Source organism: Pelophylax lessonae (assembly GCF_965119305.1).
Source record: "Pelophylax lessonae genome assembly, chromosome: 9".
Lineage (NCBI taxonomy): Eukaryota > Metazoa > Chordata > Amphibia > Anura > Ranidae > Pelophylax > Pelophylax lessonae.
Window position 1 is genome coordinate 32859092 of NC_138776.1, and position 23373 is coordinate 32882464.

General features: G+C 41.7%; 2 protein-coding genes across 2 annotated transcripts in view; one reads left to right on the plus strand and one right to left on the minus strand.

The window, feature by feature from the left end:
- Positions 1-23104, minus strand: part of LOC309563289 (transient receptor potential cation channel subfamily V member 6-like) — a gene marked incomplete at both ends in the record, with an annotated part of 71145 nt that extends 48041 nt beyond the window's left edge. The window contains 3 exons of the mRNA XM_082267693.1: positions 4388-4510; positions 11298-11395; positions 23037-23104. Coding sequence (XP_082123819.1) covers positions 4388-4510; positions 11298-11395; positions 23037-23104 — 289 coding nt within the window. The remainder of the gene's footprint in view (positions 1-4387; positions 4511-11297; positions 11396-23036) is intronic.
- LOC309563290 (uncharacterized protein) lies at positions 14428-15765 on the plus strand (the record flags this gene model as incomplete). Its single annotated transcript, XM_082267694.1, has 3 exons — positions 14428-14674; positions 15278-15412; positions 15491-15765. The coding sequence occupies 3 exons, from the start codon at positions 14428-14430 to the stop codon at positions 15763-15765; spliced, it is 657 nt and encodes a 218-aa protein (XP_082123820.1).
- Positions 23105-23373: the final 269 nt, after the last annotated feature.

Consider the following 23373-nt stretch of genomic DNA (forward strand, 5'->3'; position numbering starts at 1 on the left):
CTGGGGTGAGCCCACCACTGGATCATGGGAAAAGTGAGTGGCTGTTTGTTTATAGTCAGCAGCTACAGTTTTTGTAGCTGCTGACTTTTCATTTTTACACAGGAGCTGGAGCTCCTCATTATTTGACAGGTAAGAGGGTACATTCGTCTGTCAAATGAGTTTATCTTACTTAACCTTTAAATGACTCCTACTAATGTTCTCCACCATCACAACATAATGTTTCCCCATAGTCTGGTCAGTAAATAGTTTTTTCTTTTCCTCCTCACAGTAAAATTAGGAGATCAACATCTAGAGTTTAGAAACATTTCCACACTGCAATTTATGCTGAGAGCGAAGCTGCAATTTACAATTATTGTGAGAAGTAATATTCTTTTCCATATGCTACAAGGATGGCAAAACACATTCTGGCATGCCAGAGGTGCCCTAAAAATATTTATGGATGAAATAATGAGAACCAGAATGAAAGTACAAGGAGCTTTTCTAATGTAGGGCAAAAGGGGCAGCTGCCCTGGGCCCAGCCATTGTTGTGGGGCCCAAAATAGCTGCCGTTTGAGCCCACACTGCCTAAAAATAGTTAATAAGTGGATTTCGGAGGGCCCAAGAAAATGTTTGCACAGGGTCCAATCAATTTAAAAGATGGCAATGCTCCAGAGTTCTCATTCCAGAAACACTCTTTCTGCTGATAGATCAGCATCATCACAAATTGTTTTTTCACCAGCAGCATCTTCATGTAAGGAAGTGTTACAAACCACGGCCTCCCAAAAATACACAATCCCTACAGTTATAGAGACAATGACACCTGAAAAACAGGAGAACATTCATCAAGCTATATACTACAGTATGTGCTTCTGGACCAGGATTGATCGATAACTGAAAAAGCATATTGGCAGGAAGCTTTTACATTATTATGAGGGAAAGGGGTGTGGTTACCTGTTCCAATGTATAGGTGAAATATTTGTAACATATACAATCCTTGTTATTCGTCTTGTAATAAAAAAAATAACAATTTAAAAAGCAAGTTTTGTTTATTTACTGAATAAGCTATACTTTTATTTCAAGCATAATACTTTTATATAAACTGTATTTCACCTTCCCAGTGTAACAAAATGACTTTCAATTTCTCCACACTGATTTATTTATTTATCTATTTCCAAAAAAATTAATTTTCTTCTGGAAAAAAACAGGGGAAAAAGTGTTTTTTTTTTTTTTTTTTTTGCACATGGCTTCAACATTTCCAGAGATTTTGCATCTCTAGGAGTATCTCACCAAAACTGAAAATCCTATTGCAGGGGATGACTAAATTTGGCTTGTATCATAGTGCAGAGCAGTACTCTGTACTACATAGTACATCGGATAAATTCAGTTAGCCAATCACACAAGCAGGAAATGACATTTCAAGGGGCGTTCTGTACACCAACTGTATAGAAAATGCTTCCAGGTTGCCATATTGTGTTGAATTGTACAGAAAATTACAGCACTGCAGATTGAAAAGGAAAGGTAATTTTTAATATCATTAAACTACAATATGGCTTTTGTAGCAGTTGCTATGCATATACATTTTATTTCATTTGCAATTTTTTTCCCACAAAAATGAAGTTACCCTTTAAACATTAGGCTTTTACAACTGTAGGTAAGGAGTAAAGCTACCTAACTTCCTAAAAAGCAGACTAATTCATAATATTGTGCAATATTGCACATTTATTGATTTTAAGAAAATACAGTTTTCATTTTTTTTTTTTTTTTTAACCGTAACGAAGAAAGAAATTCTATATAAAACCACAAAAAGCTCACTATGTTAAATTTTGCATAGGCCCTTGCATAATTAACACACACCTCATCTTTTTTTTTTAACTTTGTACATAAGAGGGAACAAGGATGGTGATCTATCATCTCCAGCAGGCATGTTCCAGGATCACCAAACGAAGGCAACAAGGATGGTGATCCATCATCCCCAGCAGGCATGTTCCAGGATCACCAAAATATAGGAACTATAGGTAAAAAGCAGCATAGTCGACCCATGCAGTAGAGCAACTCCTGGATAAAAAAACTTAGCTACAGAGCCAGTAGGCAATGCTTCAAGTTATTACTACGGCCTTCCAGCTGTTGCTGAACTACACGTCCCATGAGACATTGGAAAACTCTGCCATTCACAGACATTACTAGGCATGATGGGAATTGTAGTTCCTGAAAAACTGGAGGGCCGAAGTTTGGAGACCCTTGGTTTAGCTCAAGGTTTTAATTTTAAATTGTGACTTAAACGTACTCTTAATGGTTCCTTTAACCATTTCCTGCAAACCAACGTACCTGTACGTCGGCTTGAAGAAATGGTTGTACCGGGGTGATGCCTGCAGCTAGAGGCATCACCCCGGTACCATTTTTTAGAACCAGCGGTTGGCTTTCGGGAGATAACAACACATGCGGCTCAGCAGCCGCTCGGCCGTTATCCCAGCGAGCGGGAGGGGATGTTTCCTCCCCTCCTGGCGCCTTCCGCGGCGCTGCCCAGGTCTCTTGTGTCCACTGGGAGACCCGAGCAACCAGCTGGCACGTCCAGTGTCGAAGTCCTCAACGAAGCTGGATTCAGCTGCGATCCGGTCTCCAATCATGTAACCCGGAAGCGATGTCACAACGTCACTTCCGGTTTCGGCTTCTAATGGCGCCGATTTAAAAAAGTGTCAGTATTCAAAAATTCAGATTTCGGCATTTTGAATACTTTGAAGTGCAGTGGAGGGGTCTGGGGTCCTATCACTGCCTATTACTGTCACAAGGGATATTTACATTCCTTGTGACAGCAGTTAACCACTTAAGCCCCAGAGGATTTGGCTGCTAAAAGACCAGGGCCTATTTTGCGATTCGGCACTGCGTGACTTTAACGGACAATTGCGCGGACGTGCGACGCTGTACCCAAATGAAATTTACGTCCTTTTTTCCCACAAATAGAGCTTTCTTTTGGTGGTATTTGATCACCTGTGCGATTTTTACTTTTTGCGCTATAAACAAAAAAAGAGCGACAATTTTGAAAAAATAATATTTTTCACATTTTTTTATATGAAATCCCCCCCCCCCCAAAAAAAAAGTAAAAATCAAAATATTTTAACATTTTAGGCCAATTTGTTTTCTGCTACATATTTTTGGTGAAAAAAATCGCAATAAGTGTATTTTGATTGGTTTGCGAAAAGTTATTGCGTTTACTAACTAAGGGAAAGATTTACTGTATGTCATTTTTATTGTTTTTTTTTAACTAGTAATGGCGGGACTGCGACATTGCGGCGGACAGATCGGTCCCCTGACTGACATTTTTGACACTTTTGGGGGTACCAGTGACATTACTACAGTAATCAGTGCTATAAATATGCACTGTTACTGTAAAAATGACACTGGCAGGGAAGGGGTTAACTTTATTAGTGATCAAAGGGTTAAGTGTGTCCCTAGGGGTGTGATTCTAACTGTCAAGGGGCGTGGCTTGTGATGTAACCACAGAGACATACGATCCTACAAAGCAGGATCGTATGATCTCTGCAGTTACACCAGGGAGAATGCCTTTCTCCTTCTCCAGCGGGAGATCGCGAGTGGCCGGTGGAAATCGGAGCCGGCGGTCACTCGCGCGGGGATGTTAGTGAATGAGCAGGGGCGGGAGTGCGCCTCGGGCGGCGCGCGCTCGCCTCCTAGAGGCTTGTGGGTAAGCGACGTACTCCTACGTCGCTTTGCCCAGTAGGGGCTGCACGGCACAGTAAATAGTCGTGCGGCGGTCGGGAAGTTTTTTTTACAACAGTGTTAAAAATAAAATAAAATAAATAGGAAGAAAAAAAAAATTTAATGCGCCCCCGTCCCCGTGAGCTTGCGCACAAAAGAAAACACATTAGTAAGTCGCGCTCGCAAATGAAAATGGTGTTCAAATCACACATGTGAGATAGCGCCGTGATCATCAGAGCGAGAGCAATAATTTTAGCAAAAGACCTTGTCTGTAACTCTGAACTGGTAACCGTTAACCATTTTTAAAGCATCGCCAATGGAGATTTTTAAGTACCGTCGTTTGTCGCCATTCCACTATTGTGCACAATTTAAAACCATAACATGTTAGGTATCTATTTACTTGGCGTGACATCATCTTTTACAATATGCAAAAGAAAATTGGGCTAACTTCACTGAATTGAAAAAAAGGAAACCGTAAAATGTATTTTTTGAAAAAAAAATTGCGTTTGAAAGACCGCTGCACAAATACCGCGTGACAAAAATATTGCAACAACGCCGTTTTATTCTCCAGAATCTTTGCTAAAAAAATATATAGTATAATGTTTGGGGTTTCTAAGTAATTTTCTACCAAAAAATACTGATTTTAACTTGTAAACAATGTGTTCAAAATAGGCTTAGTCCTTTAGTGGTTAATTACCTTTGTAAAGGTCCGAAGTCATGCGCTGGTTGACGAGCTCTGGTGTATGTTCCAGCAGAATCTTTACAGACTCCAGGTTATCGTGGAGCACGGCGAGATGTAGCGCAGTCTCTCCAATGGCACCTAGTAGAAAGCCCATCATTGTTAGACGGTGAGAGGAGTTTGAGAAGCTGTGTATGGCAACTTTTTCAACTTTTTTTCAAAGCGATAGAAGCTGATTGGTTGTATTGCACACCTGCTCCAGATTCTGCCTGCTCCAGTTTTGATAAACCCCCTTCCAATGTTTTATAATCTTATTGACATATAAAATGCAATGGGCAAGTTTTATAATCTTGAAGAACTTAAAGTGGTTGTAAAGGCTCAAAGTTTTTCACCTTAATGCATTCTATGCATTAAGATGAAATACCTTCTGTGCTGCAGCTCCCCCCAGACCCCCCTTTTTCTTACCTGAGCCCAATCCTATGTGCACAAGCTCCAGCCACTGTCTCTCTTCTCATTCAAAAGAATTGATAGCAGCAGGAGCCATTGCCTCCGGCTGCTGTCAATCAAATCCAGTGAAATGCCAGCGGGAGGGCGGGGCCGACTCCCGCTGTCTGTGTCAATGGATGCAGCAGCTGAACTCAAGAGCGAGCCCATACAGGTGAACCCAGGGAAAGCAGCTTCCCGATGAAGAGGAGGGGCCTAGAGCGCCAGCCGAGAACCTCAGAATAAGAGGATCAAGGTTGCTCTGTGCAAAACGATTGCACAGAGCAGGTAAGTATAGGCATGTTTGTTATTTGTATTTTTTTTTTTAAACAAGGGTTTACAACCCCTTTAATAGCAATAATAAACATTGCATTTTTTGTTCCATCTCATTTCAGTTTATAATTACCGTATTTAACCACAGTACTTCAGGCTGTAAGAATCTGGTACAGATGGGGATTTCCATTTAAACTGCAGGTGGCACACAATGGCACCACGTAAAATGTCACCACAATTCTTGAAGGAAAAGATCTACTTGTCAAATTGGGCCTCTTAGGCTAAGAAAATTTACCCAGGATGCCTTCCACCCCACGCCCGTCATCTATTTGGGCTACTCCTTTTCCTCAGAGGGACCGTCGGAGACAAATGGCGCTTTTCCACTGCATGGAACTGAACGGTTCGGCTCGCTTTTGTGCTTTTCCACTGCTGGTACCGCATGGTATGGTGTAGGAACGGTTCGGTACGGTATGGTACGGCGACGCTTTTCCACTGCATGGAACCGAACGGTACGGCTCTCAAAAACAGTACCACCTCGATTGTGGTTCCAAGAGGTACCATACCCGGTACCATATCCCACAATCCTTTGCATGCAGTCACTACTAGCCACTGATTGGTCAGAGAATCCCACCCACCCCGTTGTTATCCCACCCACTTAACTTTAGTACTACTTTAGTGGAAAAGCAAACCATACCGTACCGTACCGAACCGTTCCAACACCGTACCATGCGGTACCAGCAGTGGAAAAGCAAACCGGGCCAAGCAGGGCCGAGTAGAGCCGAGCCGGTACTTGCAGTGGAAAAGTGCCAAAAGACACGATCTCAGAGATCCGTCCACCTAATATAATTTCTTTGGAATTTGGATCTATTCCTACATCCAACTTTTCAGTTGAGTATTATGTCTGTAGGCATGTCACCATAAAGTTATTGAAGACTTTAGTATCTCGTAGCTGCAACCAAGTCTAGCTGTGCCCGCCTAGATGACCCTCTACTTTTCACACACAGCAGCCTAGAGATTAGGCCTTTGCTTGCCTGTTCTGGAGCAAGTGCCGAGGCTTTCTCACCAGTCGCGATTAGTCATTTCAACATTTTCTAACCTCCCTTTTTTTATCCTTTATATATAGTTGTGTTTTTACACCTCGGACTATTAGTGAGAGTTTTGGACTTTTTAATCCCCCTGCACCAAAGAAGAAATTCAAACCATGATAGCTTCCTTAAAGCCCTCTAAGGCTCCAGGCCCAGATGGTTTTTCGGCCTCATATTATAAAAAAACTCTCTAGCCACCTAGTCCCCAGCGTGAAGAACCTATTTAACTATATCCTTAAAGGTCACACCTTCCCTTATAATATGCTTATTTATTTATTTATTATTTATTTATTTCAGGTTCTTATATAGCGCTGTCAATTTAACGCAGTGCTTTACATATACATTGCACATTCACATCAGTCCCTGCCCTCAAGGAGCTTACAACCTAAGATCCCTAACTCACATTCATACATACATAGTAGGGCCAATTTGCTTATGGCAACTATGTCCCTGATCCCCAAGCCAAACAAAGACCCCACTCTCCCGCATCGCCCTTTCTCAGTTATCAACAATGACCTTAAAATATTTGGCCGTCTCCTGGCTGATAGGCTGTCCTCCATCATCACCACACTAATATTCCCAGATCAAACTGGATTTATCCCAACCAGACAGATCACGGACAACATTCCATTAGCTTCTAACATCAAGACGCTGGCCTATTTTCCCGTAGAGTGCTATTGCTGAGCCTTGATATCCATAAGGCTTTCAATAGTGTCCTTTGGCTTTACTTGGAATCTATCCTTACAAAATTTGGATTTCAGGGAGCGTTTGTGCATGGCTTCAGGGCTCTGTATCATCACCTGTGCACACGTATTAAACTTTCAGGTTGTAACCCTGAATACTTCACTCTTGGCCGTGGAATGAGGCAGGGCTGTCCCCTCTCGTATTTGCATTGGCTATTAAACCCCTGGCTCGCTCTATCTGTTTGGATCCTTACTTTAGGGGTTATGTGAAAGAAGACCAAGAGTTTAAGTTGAGCATGTATGCTGATGATGTTCTTTTATTTTTAACAGACCCAGTGGTCTCTTTACCTAACCTGGTCATTACTTTACACATTTTCCAAGATTTATCAGGCCTGGGGGTTAATCTCTCTAAATGTACTGCTCTTCCAGTCAATTTGCTGGGCAATTAACTGGCCCAATCTCCTACCAAGATGTACTATTTCAACTACCCACAGGTGTTCTACCGTATCAGGCAATTAATTTGCACTTGGACCCCGTACCACATCTCCTTCTTGGGAAGTGTTCAAGGCTGTGACGAAATTACGAAACTACACTTCCGAAATTACTTTTTTATTTTAGAGCCCTCCCCTTGTATGTCTCTCGACAGACAATAGGGATGTTACAAAGAGAAGTGAATAGGTTCATATGGTCTGATAAGAAACCCCATTTGGGCAAATTGTTGGTGTACAGACCTTGGGCTTTGGGCAAGCTGGGCTTGCCTAAACTATGGATTTACTATCTATCTAACTATGGATTTACTATCTATCTGCCAGGCTGGTTCAACTGGCGCAATGGCATGCCCAGCCGGCCCATATTTCGTGGCTCCATTTTGAAAACACCTCCATAGACCCATACTACCTTCCAGGTTGGATCTAGTCCACCCAAAAGACCTTTCCCCTCCTAATGCAGTGGTATGTCAATCACTCCATTTATGGTCCCAATAAAAATTCTCTCGAAATTCTCACTGGTACCTCTTAAACCTAGACTGGCCTCCTTGCTGGGAGACCCTAGATTACCTCTAGCCTTTCAATCCCCTGAGACTTCTCTAGATAGAGTGAGAATGGGATTGTCTACTTAGAGTCTTTGTCAAAGGGCGCCCTCTTTTTGCACTTTCTCCTCCCTCCAGCAGAGCTATGCTCTCCCCAGATCAGAGTTCTATAAGTATTTGCAGATCAGACATTTTTCTCCACACGCTTCTCCCTGGAGGCGACAGGCACAGAATTCACCTTTGAACATATGTACATATCCTCCTCTAGGGATAAAGGTACAATTTTTATTATGTACGGATTTCTTATTGAGAAGGATCTCCCCGCCCAGTCATTGGCGATGCTTGGATGGGAGCAGGAGACGGGCCAAGAGATTTCCTCTGAGGATTGGCTGGATATGATTTTAAATATGCATAGATGCACAAAGTCTATGGTGATTAAGGAAACAGTTGTAAAGCTCCATACCAGGTGTTATTAAACGGCAAAGCTTCACAGATTTTTCCCCTCAGTCCCAAAAAAAAATTTTGTTCCAGAGGTTGCCCACATAGAGGTACACTCCTACACACTTTCTGGAGTTGTAGGGCGATAAAGCAGATTTAGCAGAGTGTGTCTGCCAAAGTCGCCCTTATCACGGGAATGCAAGTGACTTTGACCTAACAAATGTGTCTATCTTTTGCGGAATTACCTGAGGTCCCTCCCCCAAATCAAAAATTAGCCCATACTCTATTTAACGCTGTCCACTGGGTGATAGCACTACACTGATGCATCCCGCAGGCACCATGGGTTCAAGTTCTAAACCAAATGGATACCATCCAGCTTATGGAAAGAGTGCACCATACTATTATGGACACTATGCCAGTATATTATAGGAAATGGGAATCTTGGTCCGCTTACGGTTTTGTGGGCATATGAATACATAAGATACAACAGACTCGTAATGCCATACAGATACTCTTGGTACCGTTGAGGATTTTATCCTTCCTATTTTTCTTTTTTTTTTTTTTTCTAATTTCTTGTTTTCTCTCCCTACTGTTTTGGATATAGATAAAAAATGGCCTCTTTGTTACAAGGTTATATGATGGACTTAGTGTACTATATCCCAAAAGGGATGTTGGCCATAGTTATTATTTATATTTGTACTAATGATGGAAATAAGCAATGTATGTACCTGTTCCATCTTGTAATTTATGTTTCTTTATATAAATCAATAAAAATCATTGGTAAGAAAAAAAAATAATAATTAGCATATTCATCGGCGTATAACACACACTTTTGCTCCCTGAAAATCGGGTGCAAATAGTGGGTGCATGTTATATGCCGATGTTTGCATTTGGCTGCCTCAGAGGGGAGGGGAATGGGGGGGGGGCGAGTGCTGTCAGATTACATAGAGCTCAAATCTCCTGTTTACTCAGCGACCCCTGTAATATGAAGTCCCGTCTCCTGGACCGGCATTGGACAGGTTTTCTGCCTATGTGTAATCTGGCATGAGGCTACAGGGGGGCACAGATCAGGCTGCAACAATGATGAGGCTGCAGAGGGGGCACTTATCAGGCTGCAACAATGGTGAGGCTGCAGAGGGGGCACGGATCAGGCTGCAACAATAATGAGGCTGCAGAGGGGGCAAAGATCAGGCTGCAACAATGAAAAGACTGCAGAGGGGGCACGGAACAGGCTGCAACAACGGGGAGGCTGCAGAGGGGGCACGGATCAGGCTGCAACAATGGTGAGGGTACAGTGGGGGCACAGATCAGGCTGCAACAATAGTGAGGCTGCAGATGGGGCACTGATCAGGCTGCAACAATGATAAGACTGCAGAGGGGGCACTAATCAGGCAGCAATAATGGTGAGGCTGCAGAGGGGGCACGGAACAGGCTGAAACAATGATGAGGCTGCAGAGGGGGCACGGATCAGGCTGCAACAATAGTGAGGCTGCAGAGGGGGCACGGATCAGGCTGCAACAATGGTGAGGCTGCAGAGGGGGCACTAATCAAGCTGCAACAATGGTGAGGCTACAGAGGGGCATGGATCAGGCTGCAGCAATGGTGAGGCTGCAGATGGGCACTGATAAGGCTGCATTGATGGGCTCTGACCTCTATTTTGCTTCAAAGTTCTTTAAATAAAATGTACGTTTTTTTTTTCCCTCAAAACTTCCCTCTTAAAATTAGGGTGCCTGCTATACGCTTGTGCGTGTTATACGCCGATAAATTTGGTATATACAGTACGTGAGATTTGAACTGACCCAGCCTTTTCTTGGATGGAGAAAACCAAAGTGTAAATCTGTTAAAAGTTCACCTTTTTTATGTGTATTATTGTTCTTACTTTAAAGTTTATGTCAATCCAAAATCTATGCATGTTTGGCATCATGACTTGTTGTGTACTGTACAGTTTCTCTAAATGCCTTAGTCCACCTTTTGCAAAAAGTAGCAACATTGATCTAATGATCAATATGCATTTCCTATTTCTTGCAATGAAGCTTGCAGAGCAATGAATTAATGAACACTATGGGGTTGATTTACTAAAGGCAAATAGACTGTGAACTGTGCAAGTGCAGTTGCTCCAGAGTTTAGTAAATGAGTAAAGGTTTCACTTTGCAAAGAATACCCAATCACATGCAATGAAAATAAAAAAAATAGCATTTTTGCTTGCACATGATTGGATTCTGCTCATTTACTAAGCCCTGGACCAACTGCACTTGCAAAGGACACAGTTTTTTGCATTTAGTAAATCCACCCCTATTTACAAGGTCTTGCAGTAGTCAATATTTTTCATTCAAAAAGTGTATTCCTGTAATTAAAATATGCTTAGGCCAAAGACCGTACAAAGAGCAGCATAGAAGGTGCTGCAACACATAGCACACACTTAGACCTCTTTCACATGGGTGTGTGGCTGGGCTGGAGAAGGTAAAAACAAGGGGCTGAGCCATGGCTGTATCATCCCAGAAAGAGCTGTTCACATGACGTGTCCGTGATGCTTTGTGGCCACTGCAAATTTAACACAGCATGTCAAACTGCCAGATGGTATGACCTCTCAAACTTGACTATTCAAGTCAATGGGACCCTTCTGTTACTATGAACTAAATGTCTGACTTGCAGTTGCAGAGCATTAGTCCCATAAAAATTGCCAAAAAAAAAGGGGCATTCAGAAGGCTACAGCGTCGCCACCTGAATGGCTGAAATGAGCTCCTAAGTTGCACTCTGCAGATCACTTTTCAGAAAATGCGTTAGTGTAAACTCAGTCTTAGAAATCCCTTTTCACCCATGTGATCACACTAAGTGGATAACACAAACACATACAGTACAAGTAACTATGGATTGTCGCTCTTTGTAGATTGCCATGTCAATTTTCTGGTCTTAATAAATAACCAGAAGGAAGTACTTACCTCTTATAAGTGGGTCAGTGGTCTCCAAGGCCAGCAGCTTCTTTAGAGCCTTTGTGCGATTTCTCTGTGCATACCTAAGGAGGGGCAGCTCCTGGATCCTGCGAGAACAGATTGTGTTATTTGTGTGCACTGGATATCTATGGTCGCTAAAAAGTATAGTAAAAAGTATAGAAAGGAAATGTACATAGTAGCAGACAATATTTTTATTGGGTTAAAACATTTTAGTCTCAACTTTTTTTTTTTACCCTGGAGGAACCCTTATAATAAATTTCAGGTCTTGGGGAAACCCTGCTAAAATATTATAATTTGAACTCACAATTCAGTATTGTGATCTGTAAGTTGTAGAACGTTTTAAATAAAAGACTAAAAAGAATGTGTTCCATCGAATGTAGTTATTACCCCCGGCAGAACTCTGGTCTGTACAACAAAATATATTCAGTAAGAACTTGAAAATGAATATAAATAACAGAAAAAAAATGTGGTATATCCTAACATTAGTGATGAAAATGCCCCCTTACATTGGTCGTCATTGTAAAATTTACCCCTAGCATTGGTGGCCATTGGCCAATAGAAAATTTCCTGTAGCTTTAGAGGTCAGTGTAGCTGTTACCCCTTATGTTGGTGGTCATTGGAAAATTGTCCCCTAGCATTGGTGGTCAGTGGGAAATTACCTCTTTTGCCTTTGTGTCTAGGAATAGAAGTTACTGTGGGAGGGTACCAGAACCAAAATAATTACTAAGTAGAAATAACTACTACAGTGCCTTGAAAAAGTATTCATACCTCTTGACATTTTCCACATTTTGTCATGTTAAAATCAAAAACATAAGTGTATTTTATTGAGATTTTATGTGATAGACCAACACAAAGTGGCACCTAATTGTGAAGTGGAAGAAAAATGATAAATGGTTTTCTACATTTTTTTACAAATAAATATGTGAAAAGTGTGGATGCATTTGTATTCAGCCCCTCTGAGTCGATACTTTGTAGAAACACACCTTTCGCTGCAATTACAGCTACAAGTCATTTTGGGCATGTCTCTTCCAGCTTTGTACATCTAGAGCAGTGACGGCGAACCTTGGCACCTCAGATGTTTTGGAACTACATTTCCCATGATGCTCATGCACTCTCCAGTGTAGTTGAGCATCATGGAAAATGTAGTTCCAAAACATCTGGTGTGCCAAGGTTCGCCATCACTGATCTAGAGAGTGACATTTTTGCCAATTCTTCTTTGCAAAATAGCTCAAGCTCTGTAAGATTGGATGGAGAGCGTCCATAAACAGCAATTTTTAAGTCTTGCTACAGATTCTCAATTGGATTTAGGTCTGGACTTTAACTGGGCCATTCTAACACATGAATATGCTTTGATCTAAACCATTCCATGGTAGCTCTGGCTGTATGTTTAGGGTTATTGTCCTGCTGCAAGGTGAACCTCCGCCCTAAGGCTCAAGTCTTTTGCAGATTCTAACAGGTTTTCTTCTAAGATTGCCCTGTATTTGGCTCCATCCATCTTCCCATTAACTCTGACCAGCTTCCCTGTCCCTGCTGAAGAAAAGCATCCCCACAACATGATGCTGCCACCACTATGTTTCAAGGTGGCGGTGGTGTGTTCAGGGTAATGTGCAGTGTTTGTTTTCTACCACACATAGCGTTTTCCTTTTAGGCCAAAAAGTTACATTTTTGTCTCTTCTGACCAGAGCACCTTCTTCCACATGTTTGCTGTGTCCCCTACATGGCTTCTAGCAAACTGCAAATGGGACTTCTTATGGCTTTCTTTCAACAATGGCGTTCTTCTTGCCACTCTTCCATAAAGGTCAGATTTGTGGAGTGCACGACTAATAGTTGTCCTGTGGACAGATTCTCCCACCTGAGCTGTGAATCTCTGCAGCTCCTCCAGAGTTACCATGGGCCTCTTGGCTGCTTCTCTGATTAATGCTCTCCTTGCCCGGCCGGTCAGTTTAGGTGGAGGGCCATGTCTTGGTAGGTTTTCCGTGGGACCATACTCTTTCCATTTTCGGATGTTAGATTGAACAGTGCTCCGAGAGATGTTCAAAGCCTAGGATATTTTTTTATAACCTAACCCCGCTTTAAACCTCTGCACAACTTTATCCCTGACCGGTCGGGTGTGTGCTTGGACCTAATGATGCTGTTTGTTCACTAAGGTTCTCTGAAAAAGAGCTTCACAGAACAGCTGTATTTATACTGAGATTAAATCACACACAGGTGGACTCTATTTACTAATTAGGGGACTTCTGAAGGCAACTGGTTTAACTAGATTTTAATTAGGGGAATCAAAGTAAAAGGGGCTGAATATAAATAAGTCAAAAATACAAAAAAATGACCGCGCTTGCGTCCAAAGGGAAAGGACAGCAGCCAGCACAACACTTGAACCAGTGTAAACAATGTATAGATATAGAAATGTGCAGCGCTCATAGGTAATTAACATATGATAATCAGTGAAAATTCATAACATTGTGAAAAATACATATACAAACATATAATAATTTAAAAAACAACAGCAAATAAGGGCAAAAAGTCCTTTTGAATGAAGTGAAAAATCTTCAAACGTGTATTCCAGAAGTGAATAACTGAAAATTTGCTGTGACACCATCCACCACCAATATATATAAGGAGGCTTACCGGAGTGAGTGGACTCAGTTTGGCATATGCCTAGTGAGTCAACTCATGCATTGGTGTATATACACCCGATAGGCCAAGGAGGACAACAATGCCTCGTTTCCACTGAGCGGAACGGTTCGGATCGGTTCGGTACGGTACGCTATTTTTGGTGTTTCCATTATGAAAGTGGCCCATACAACCGAACCAAACCGCACCATTCGTGGTCCTCCTTCAGATGTAGGGCCATAGGAAATGGTACGGTACGGTTAGGGCGGAGCTACTGGTGTCACACGATACATTCCACTGATTGGTGGACAGGAAAACGTCACTGCTGTCGTCAAACGGAAGCGCAGCTCAGTCCAGATATAGGAGAAGGATGCCTGCAAATAACAGCAGGGTCTGGTCAACTCAGGAACTATCCACTTTCCTTACTATAATTGCGGACAGTGTTATTCAGAGTGAGCTTGATGGATCAGTGAGGAATGAAAAGGTGTATAAAGATATTTCCCAGCGGATGGCAGCCGAGGGATTTGAACGGACGTCGGGTCAGTGTAGGGCAAAGCTTAAGAAGCTTAAAGGCCAATATAAAAAAATTAAGGATGCCAACAGCTGTAGTGGAAACAGTCGAAGTACTTGGAAGTGGTACGATGCCATGGACGCCATTTACGGGCATAGGCCAGCAAACCAAGGCAGGGAAGGAGGTCTGGACTCTGCATCTTCATCTGCATCTGCACTTCTCGAATCCATGATAGATCCTGTTGGTAAGTTTTATTTTTTTTCCTGCTTGGCATTGGCTTTCCCTATGCTAACCATTTAAAAAAAATAACTGCACAAAACCATTAACTCTGCACCAAAAATGTAATTGTATTTGTGCAGTGGACTGAAAGAAAATGTTAGGGAGTAGCGCTGCACTGTTTTGTATAATTAATGAAAAATGCGTGACTGGTGTTTTGCTTAATTAGTATGGGCTTGATAATATCAATGGGGGCTGAATATGCATAAAAATACTATTAAAGGCTATCATGCATGATTTCAAGCAGCCACAGTGCACTTTAACCAAGTAAAGTTAATCTCAGAATGGATAGGGAAATGTACTGTCTGTATAAACCAGCCCCTATTTTTGAGAAAAAAGACAACTGTAGAAAAGATAATGGAGATTTCTGATGCTCTCATTGTACCTTAGCCTTTAAACTGATATAGTTCCATTATTTTTTATTTAAATACCTGGACAGAAGAGTATAGGCATCTAATTTTTTTACCCACTGTGCATCCCATTGTTTACTACCTGATGATAACTGCCATAAGATAGTACACTGTGTCTTCTTCTCGTTTGTGTCTAAAACCCTTGATATGTGCATTTTCAGATACTGTGGATGGACTCTCCAATGATACCTCTAACTTTTCAGACGATGGTCCATTGACATCTTTCAGCAGCACCAGTACGATTGTGTCAACACCAAGCCTACCACAGAGTACGCCAAATGCACCACGTCACACAGGTAAGACATTATGATCAGAGTGAAAGTTATAATTGTGCATTTTCTTAAATCAATATTCTGGTATTTTGTATATTCCCGGTGAAAGGAGACGGTTGCAGCTGGATCTGCGCACAGTTATTGATGATATGAGGGCAGTAGAGGAAAGACAACAGGAAAGGATGGAGACCCTTTCTGAGCGGTGGTTTCAGGCACTGCGTCAGGATGCCCAGGAAGCTATGCGCCAGGAGGCTGAGATTGCCCGGCAGCAGATGGAGCAGTTGTCTACCTTCAACCAGGCCTTCCTTGGTGTCCTAGGGCAGCTTGTTCAAGTGCTGGGAGCCAGTCGTGATCCCAGGCCACCGCCAAGGCAATAGTGCCTGTCAGCCAGCACAGGACCTGTACCCTTTGTTTTTTGGTAATTTTTCAGTTTTGTTTTGTAAAAATGTTTTATTTTTTTGAATTCTTACTTGTAAGAAAATATAGAAAGAATATTTTTGTTGCTGAATAAAAGAGATTTTATAAGAGACTTTGGGTGTGTCTGATTCATTAATGTAAAACTTTATTAAAACTTTAAAACAATCATGGTAAAAAATTAGGTGTTGAGGTGACGCATCAGAGCCTGACGTATTTCATTGCACTCATCTTCAATATCCTGTGCTATTACCCTTACTGGCTCTTCTGCAGACGTATTCCAATCCTGGTGGAAGTCTTCTCCATGACTTTCACAAAGATTGTGAAGAGCACAGCAAGTAAGCACCATGGATTTGACAAGTTGAATGTCACTGTCATTCCTCTTCATAAGACACCGCCACCTACCTTTAAGTCTTCCAAAAGCATTTTCAACTACGACCCGTGCCCTGGATGTTTTCTTGTTGTAGGTTTGTTGTTCTTGTGTCAGGCGGCCATTGTCAGGAAATGGTTTCAGGAGCCAATTTTGTAAAGGGTAGGCAGAGTCCCCGAGCACATAATAGCCAACATTCACCCCCCAAATGTTCTTAGTGGAAAGAGGGTACAGCCCTCCCTGCCCAACCCAATCCCAAAATGTGGACAATCGTAGAACCCGAGCATCATGCAAACTCCCAGGTTTTCCAACATTCACACTCCAGAATAGTCCTTTTCCATCCACCACTCCCTGGAGGATGATGGAATGCCAGCCCTTTCTGTTGAAGTAGTCAGTGTGGTATTCTTGTGGTGCTATTATTGGTATGTGTGACCCATCAATAGCACCAACACACTGTGGAAGACCCCACCTGTTTTCAAAGTACTCAGCCATGTCTTTAAGCTTTTCCCTGTCTGGAAAATGAACAATTTCAGGAGCTAGCAATGTGCAGACAGCCTTACAGAAGTCCTGCACACAACGGCACACTGATGATTTACTGACACCAAAAAGATGACCTATACTTCTGTATTCACTGTTGGTAGCCAGCTTCCACAGTGCAATGGCTACTCTTTTCCTCACTGGCAAACTGGCTCGGAAGTTTGTGCTTTGCTTCTCCATCGCTGGACGTAGCCTTGCACAAAGGTATGAAAAGGTTTCCTCCGACATTCGGAAATTGTGCACCCACTGTGTGTGTGTGAATCCTGGGACGGTCACATCCCACCACTCATTGGCACGGGGGAGAGCCCAAATGACTGGTCGGCGGCGCTGCTTTGACAAAAGGAGAAGCATCTTTAAAAGAAGAAAACACAGATGTTACCATGTCACAAATAATAAAAACATATTAATACAACATACTATATTTTACAAGGTCAGATAGCATCATGTATAAAAGTGAGCAATGAGTACACATTGCAAGTATTACACCTTATACATAAATAAAAAAATACAGAATCTGCAAAGATCTAATATAAGATGGGAAGGATATACAGTACATTATGTATTCAACAACATACATGTTGCACACGTATGTAAACATGCACATTTGAAGTATTACACCTTATACATAAATACTCATTATACTACTAATGATTTGTTATGCATTTGATTTAATACTTCAAATGTGCATGTTTACATACGTGTGCAACATGAATGTTGTTAAGTACATATGTACTGTATATCCTTCCCATCTTATATTAGATTTTGTCATATTCTGTATTATTTTACTTTTTAATACGGGTAGAAATAAATGACAATTGGCATAATGTTGCTTACCCTATAACGCTGCCGTCTTTGTCTTTGCCGCACAAAGGTGTACTTCTCCTCCTGACTCAAGACCCAAGCCAAAAGTTTTCTTCTCTTTTCTGCTGTGTTTCGCTTTGCCGCTCGTAACCTTCTCTCACACTGTGTGGCATGTATTTTGATTACTAAGAACCAAAAGCTAAGTAGAGCAAAGACGAGCTGCTGGATGACCTCCATTGTTGTTGTTGTTGTTGTTGTAGCGTCACGTCTGTTGTCGCACTAGTGTGATGCCACGCCGCAACGCTAGGCATTTGGTGTACGCCCCGCATGGACCCTAGAGGTCCGACTTCCAGTGGAAATGCTCAACTGAATAGACCGGACCATTATCAGCCTGCCGATCTGTCCCGATCCGAACCGTTCCGCTCAATGGAAACGAGGCACAAGTGGCCCTTCACACCAGTTACCTTTTGTATTTTCTTTGGAAAAATCACAAAAGCATTCGTGATCCAAATGAATACAGAGAATGTAGACCTGAAGATGAATACTCTCCCATGACAGATGAATCATCCAAGAAAGGAAACAAAAGGCTCCACATAGTGTAAAACCATAAGCAAAGGGTATTTATTAAAAGTTCAGAAAACTTACAGTGAGGTAGATAAAAAGCGCTTAAATCCGGATCTATAAATAGCATCAACAAGTAGTATAATGGACAGAAGTCAACCCAACGCTTCATCTGCTTAGACATCATCTAGGTTATGCTACTGTCAATGCTACTGCAGTTTAAATAGTGAATATGAACCCAATCAAGACAGACGACAAGTGACACCGTTTACCTGTGAAGGGGAATTCACTTCCTGTATCTTGCCAAGATGGCACCCAGGCATGTGTTCCAAGCCTTGTTTTCACTACGAGGCTAGTATGTGTATTACAGGGGAATTCACTTCCTGTATCTTGCCAAGATGGCGACCAGGCGTGTTTTCCAAGCCTCGTTATCACTACAAGGCTAGTATATGTAAAAAAACAGAAATCCACTCCATACTCCAAGCCTCACTCTGAGTGTAAGGCCTGTATATGATACTTGGACACTTCCTGTAAGTTAGGAGGTGAGGAAAGCGCCTCTTGAGTGTGGTAAACGATTTATTAACAATAAATAAAGTAGTAACTCACATAATAGTAAGTGGATTCACATGTCCAAATGTCATGCTCCCAGGGGCAGATGTAGATGTATGCAGTTCCTGGCAGTGTCCAACAGCCTGGGAGGACTCGAGAGGCCCGCTCTTGCGTCTTCCGGGTGGACAAATGTGGAGAAGCTTGTGCGGTGGCCGTCGGCGTCTGACGTCACGGAGGTAAGAAAGGGCAGTGTGGGCAGGCTGGGCTCACAATGCGTTTCGGAGCGGCCGGCGGCGTCTGACGTCACGGAGGTAAGAAAGGGCTGTGTGGGCAGGCTGGGCTCACAACGCGTTTCAGAGCATGCTCCGAAACGCGTTGTGAGCCCAGCCTGCCCACACTGCCCTTTCTTACCTCCGTGACGTCAGATGCCGCCGGCCGCCGCACAAGCTTTCCCGCATTCGTCCACCTGGAAGACGCAAGAGCGGGCCTCTCAAGTCCTCCCGGGCTGTCGGACACTGCCAGGAACTGCATACATCTACATCTGCCCCCGGAGCGTGACGTTTGGACATGTGAATCCACTTACTATTATGTGAGTTACTACTTTATTTATTGTTAATAAATCGTTTACCACACTCAAGAGGCGCTTTCCTCTCCTCCTAATTTTCCATACAGAGTTGGCTTCACTCCTCCGGTCAGCTGCCCTGAGTGCTCACCTATCCATCCATCCCTGGATCCACCCTGGACCCCATCTTCCCCCACTGGATTTCAGGATAATCCACTACCATCTCTCTTCCAGGGACTTGCACATGGACTCTTAATCCCCTCCTTGTGCCTACAATTTATGGATTATTGTGTGATGCCTTACTGTATCCTGTTTACATACCCCGGGTACACCACTTGGCATTAACCCCTACTTGCAGCAGCTACCCCCATTGCACTACCTCTGAGCGCCAACACACCTCCTTTATTTTTTAACTTCCTGTAAGTTGGACACTTCCTGTAAGACCAAAATGACATAAAGACGTGTACAGCCTTGTTGGGTATTACAGAAACATAGAATAAAAATGCACGCCACACTTTTCAGATACAGTAAAACCTTGGATAGCGAGCAATGTGATTGTGAAACTACAAACTGTCCATCCAAAAATGGCAGCCTCCACAAGGGGATTAGAAGCAAAATCCAGCAGGAGCTACAGAGTATAAAAGAGAAGAGAGGTGCCTCTAAGTGTAGCAATATAGTTACATTTAAAGAAGGTTTAACATAGACCATCCTCCTCACTGCTGTCAGACTGAAATCATGACTACCCTGCAGTAGAGCGATCTGAAAGCCAGGCTTGAAGCGCTCTTGGAGCGCAGCGTGGAAGGGATGGTGGTGTGGAGGACGGTCTATGTGGACAGCTTTACCCCAGATGCCTGCATACTTAGATGTTCCTTTTTTATTCATCAACCAGTTGAGTTGCTAAATGTTGTACCTTCAATAAATGTAACCATATTGCTACATTTAGAGGCGCCTCTCTTCTCTTTTATACTCAGTTGGGACATGAAGCTACTTGTAAATCAAGACATCGCTTGTTTATCAATTCATAATGTATAAAACAATTTTGCTTGTCTTGCAAAATGCTCTCAAACCAAGTTACTCTCAATCCAAGGTTTTACTGTACTTAATTTTAAATCATTTTGAATTTTTTTTTATCATTTTCCTGACACTTCACAATTATGTGCCACTTGGTGTTGGTCTATCACATAAAATCCCAATAAAATAAATTTATGTTTTTTGGTGTAACATGACAACATGTGGAAAATTTCAAGGGATATAAATACTTTTTCAAGGCACTGTAAGTAGTAAAAAAAGATATAACAGAGTTTTGAGGTACCCCAATAACACATCTAACATTGATTTACTACAATTTTTTTATTAATATCATTTAAAATACATAAACACCAAAATATAAAAGACAATGCTTCCAAAATAAAATTGCTGTATGTCACATATTTACCCTCCTTCCAGCACCACTTAGCAACATATACTGTTTAGCTATACCATTACATTAGCTCCTAGGCCACGACCATTTTTTCTTTCATGACTATAAATTATTAATAATTTACATGATTTATTATTTAAAGTAATTATAAGAAAACTTGTCATGAGTCATGACTTATTAGCCAATAATTACTAAGTGCTGTGGAGAGGGTAAATACTGTATGTGATTAAAGGATTACATCACTTATGTTTTGGAAGCACTGTCTTTTATATTTTGGTTTTCGTGTATTTTAAATGGTTAGAATAAAAAAAAAAAGATGATCTTAACCTTCCTAGCGGTATTCCCGAGTGTGACTCGGGGTTAGATTTTAGAGCAAAAAGCGGTAACCCCGAGTCACACTCAGGGTAGCGCTAGGAAGATCGATGGATCCTGGTAGAGGTTTTACTTACCTTTTCTCCGGGATCCAGCGAAGACTGCGAGCGGTATGCGGCGGCGGAGCTCTCTCCCGATCGTCTGCGAGCCCCGGCTTCCGTCTACGGCGACGTGACGTCCGCCGGGGGGTGGAACCGGCGGCAAATTCGAATGTAAAACACACCAAACACACTGATACCATTCAAAATAAAAAAAAATCACATTACATTGCCCCCCAGTGCCCTTTCCTGCAGTTTTACTGTACTTTTTATGTAAATATATGTATATATATATATATACATATATATATATATATATATATATATATATATATACAGTATATATATATATATATATATATATATATATATATATATATATATATATATATATACGTATATATATATATATGTACATATATATATATATACATATATATACATATATATATATATATATATATATATATATATATATATATATATATATATATATATACATAATTCTTGTGAATGAGCAGCCCAAACCAACTGTATACATATTATATATATATATATATATATATATATATATATATATATATATATATATATATACATAATATATGTATACATATATATATATATATATAATATATATATATAATAAATGTATACAGTTGGTTTGGGCTGCTCATTCACAAGATTTACATGCAAAATAATGGTACCGCTTTCAGCACCTAAAATCCAAAAGAATCATACCGCCAGGGAGGTTAAAGCACATCCCCAGGAAACCTAAAAATTCTCCCTTGCAGTGGGGCTGTTCCTGCATTGCAACGGTTGACTTCTGGTTTCTGTCTAGTAGGGCATTTGGTAATGAAAATTTACTTACCAGGCTCCAGTAGACTGGCCCTCACAGTGTCCTCTCCAATGCTACGGTGGTCTAAGGTCCTGTTATCATCAAGACTGATGCGTAGCCCTGAATTGGACGTAAGGACGCAGGGGGACAATCCACTGGAGGAGTGGCATCTGCCGAGAAAGTGCAGGATTAGGTAAGTAAAGATTGCTTTCACTCTTTCCTAGAATAAACAAGCGTTTTTTTTTTTTAAGTTTATGGGCTTTAAACATATGTTAAAGTCTGTAATACTCTTTTTGATACCCTGCCTTAGTAGCCAGTGTAGATGTAAACCCTTACATTGGTAGTCAGTGGAAAATTGCCCCTAGAGAAGATCTTTTTGGATTGGACAGTATTGAAATGGACACTAGGATTAAAACTGTTAGCACGGTTGGACTAAGGGCTTCTTTTTCAAAAATTAGCCCCTAGCCTTGGTGACCAGTGTAGCTTGGAAATCAATTTGTTACTGTTCATTGATCGAGAAACTGGTAGCAAACTCAGGAGGAACCAGTTATTGTCTCATCTAGAAGAGGTTGTACTTGTTTTTGTTTTGTTTTTGGGAGAAGACAGAGAAAAGAGTTGCCTCGAGCAGCAATTAATCTAGATATGCCCCTGATGGTCAGGATGAACGCCAAGCAATTTGCATTTCTAGAAAGAAGGGTAATATAGCCTAGAAGTCTTTCTAATGGTGAAGTGGAAGTAATCTTATGTTGCATCAAAGTGGAATTCCGAGCTTATACTAACTAATCTTAAAACTGCTCCCCATGCTAGTTACCCTGTGGAAGAAAGATGCCTATACTTACCTATTCTCAGGCAGTTCTGGTCTGGTCATGTGATCTCCTTGTATCGTTCAGTGCAGGCTACAGTGGAGAGGAGAGAGCTCTCTGACAATGGCTGGAATACCTGAGCAGTGACATCACCCATAAGTTTACTATGGGCCATCTCTTTTTCCTCTCCCCTGAAGCCGCAGTTGGATGACATAGGGGAGTCAATGATGTGACCAGACCTGAGAAGGCTAAGAATGAGTATACATATCTTTCTTCCACAGGGTAGTTAGTATATGTTTTAGAAGAAGGTTAGAGCAGTTTTAAGATTAGAAATTAGAAAATTAGAAATAGAAATGAACTTTAATTGAATTTTAAAAAAATACCTTTTTTGCTGCTGTAAATTGATCCCACATGGGCTTTCCTCTTGCCTATCTTTCCAACTTAGGACCATCTTGACTCTCAAGCCCCAGATTCCTTTTAAACCTTTGAAGAGCTCAGTCTCATAGGTGCATTGGCAATGTGTTCCACCCAACAAAGAGATCTCAGTCACTCCTGGACAGACAGTTTACCTTGGAAACAATGGGCACCTTACACCACCTCCCCTCTCATCTAGTTGGCTGCGGGAAGTGTTTCCAACTAGAAATGTACTGTGGGCAAACTCCTGGAGACGGTGTGAATCAATGTCAGTCCTCTTGGCTTCTGGGCTTTTCTTTGGATTCC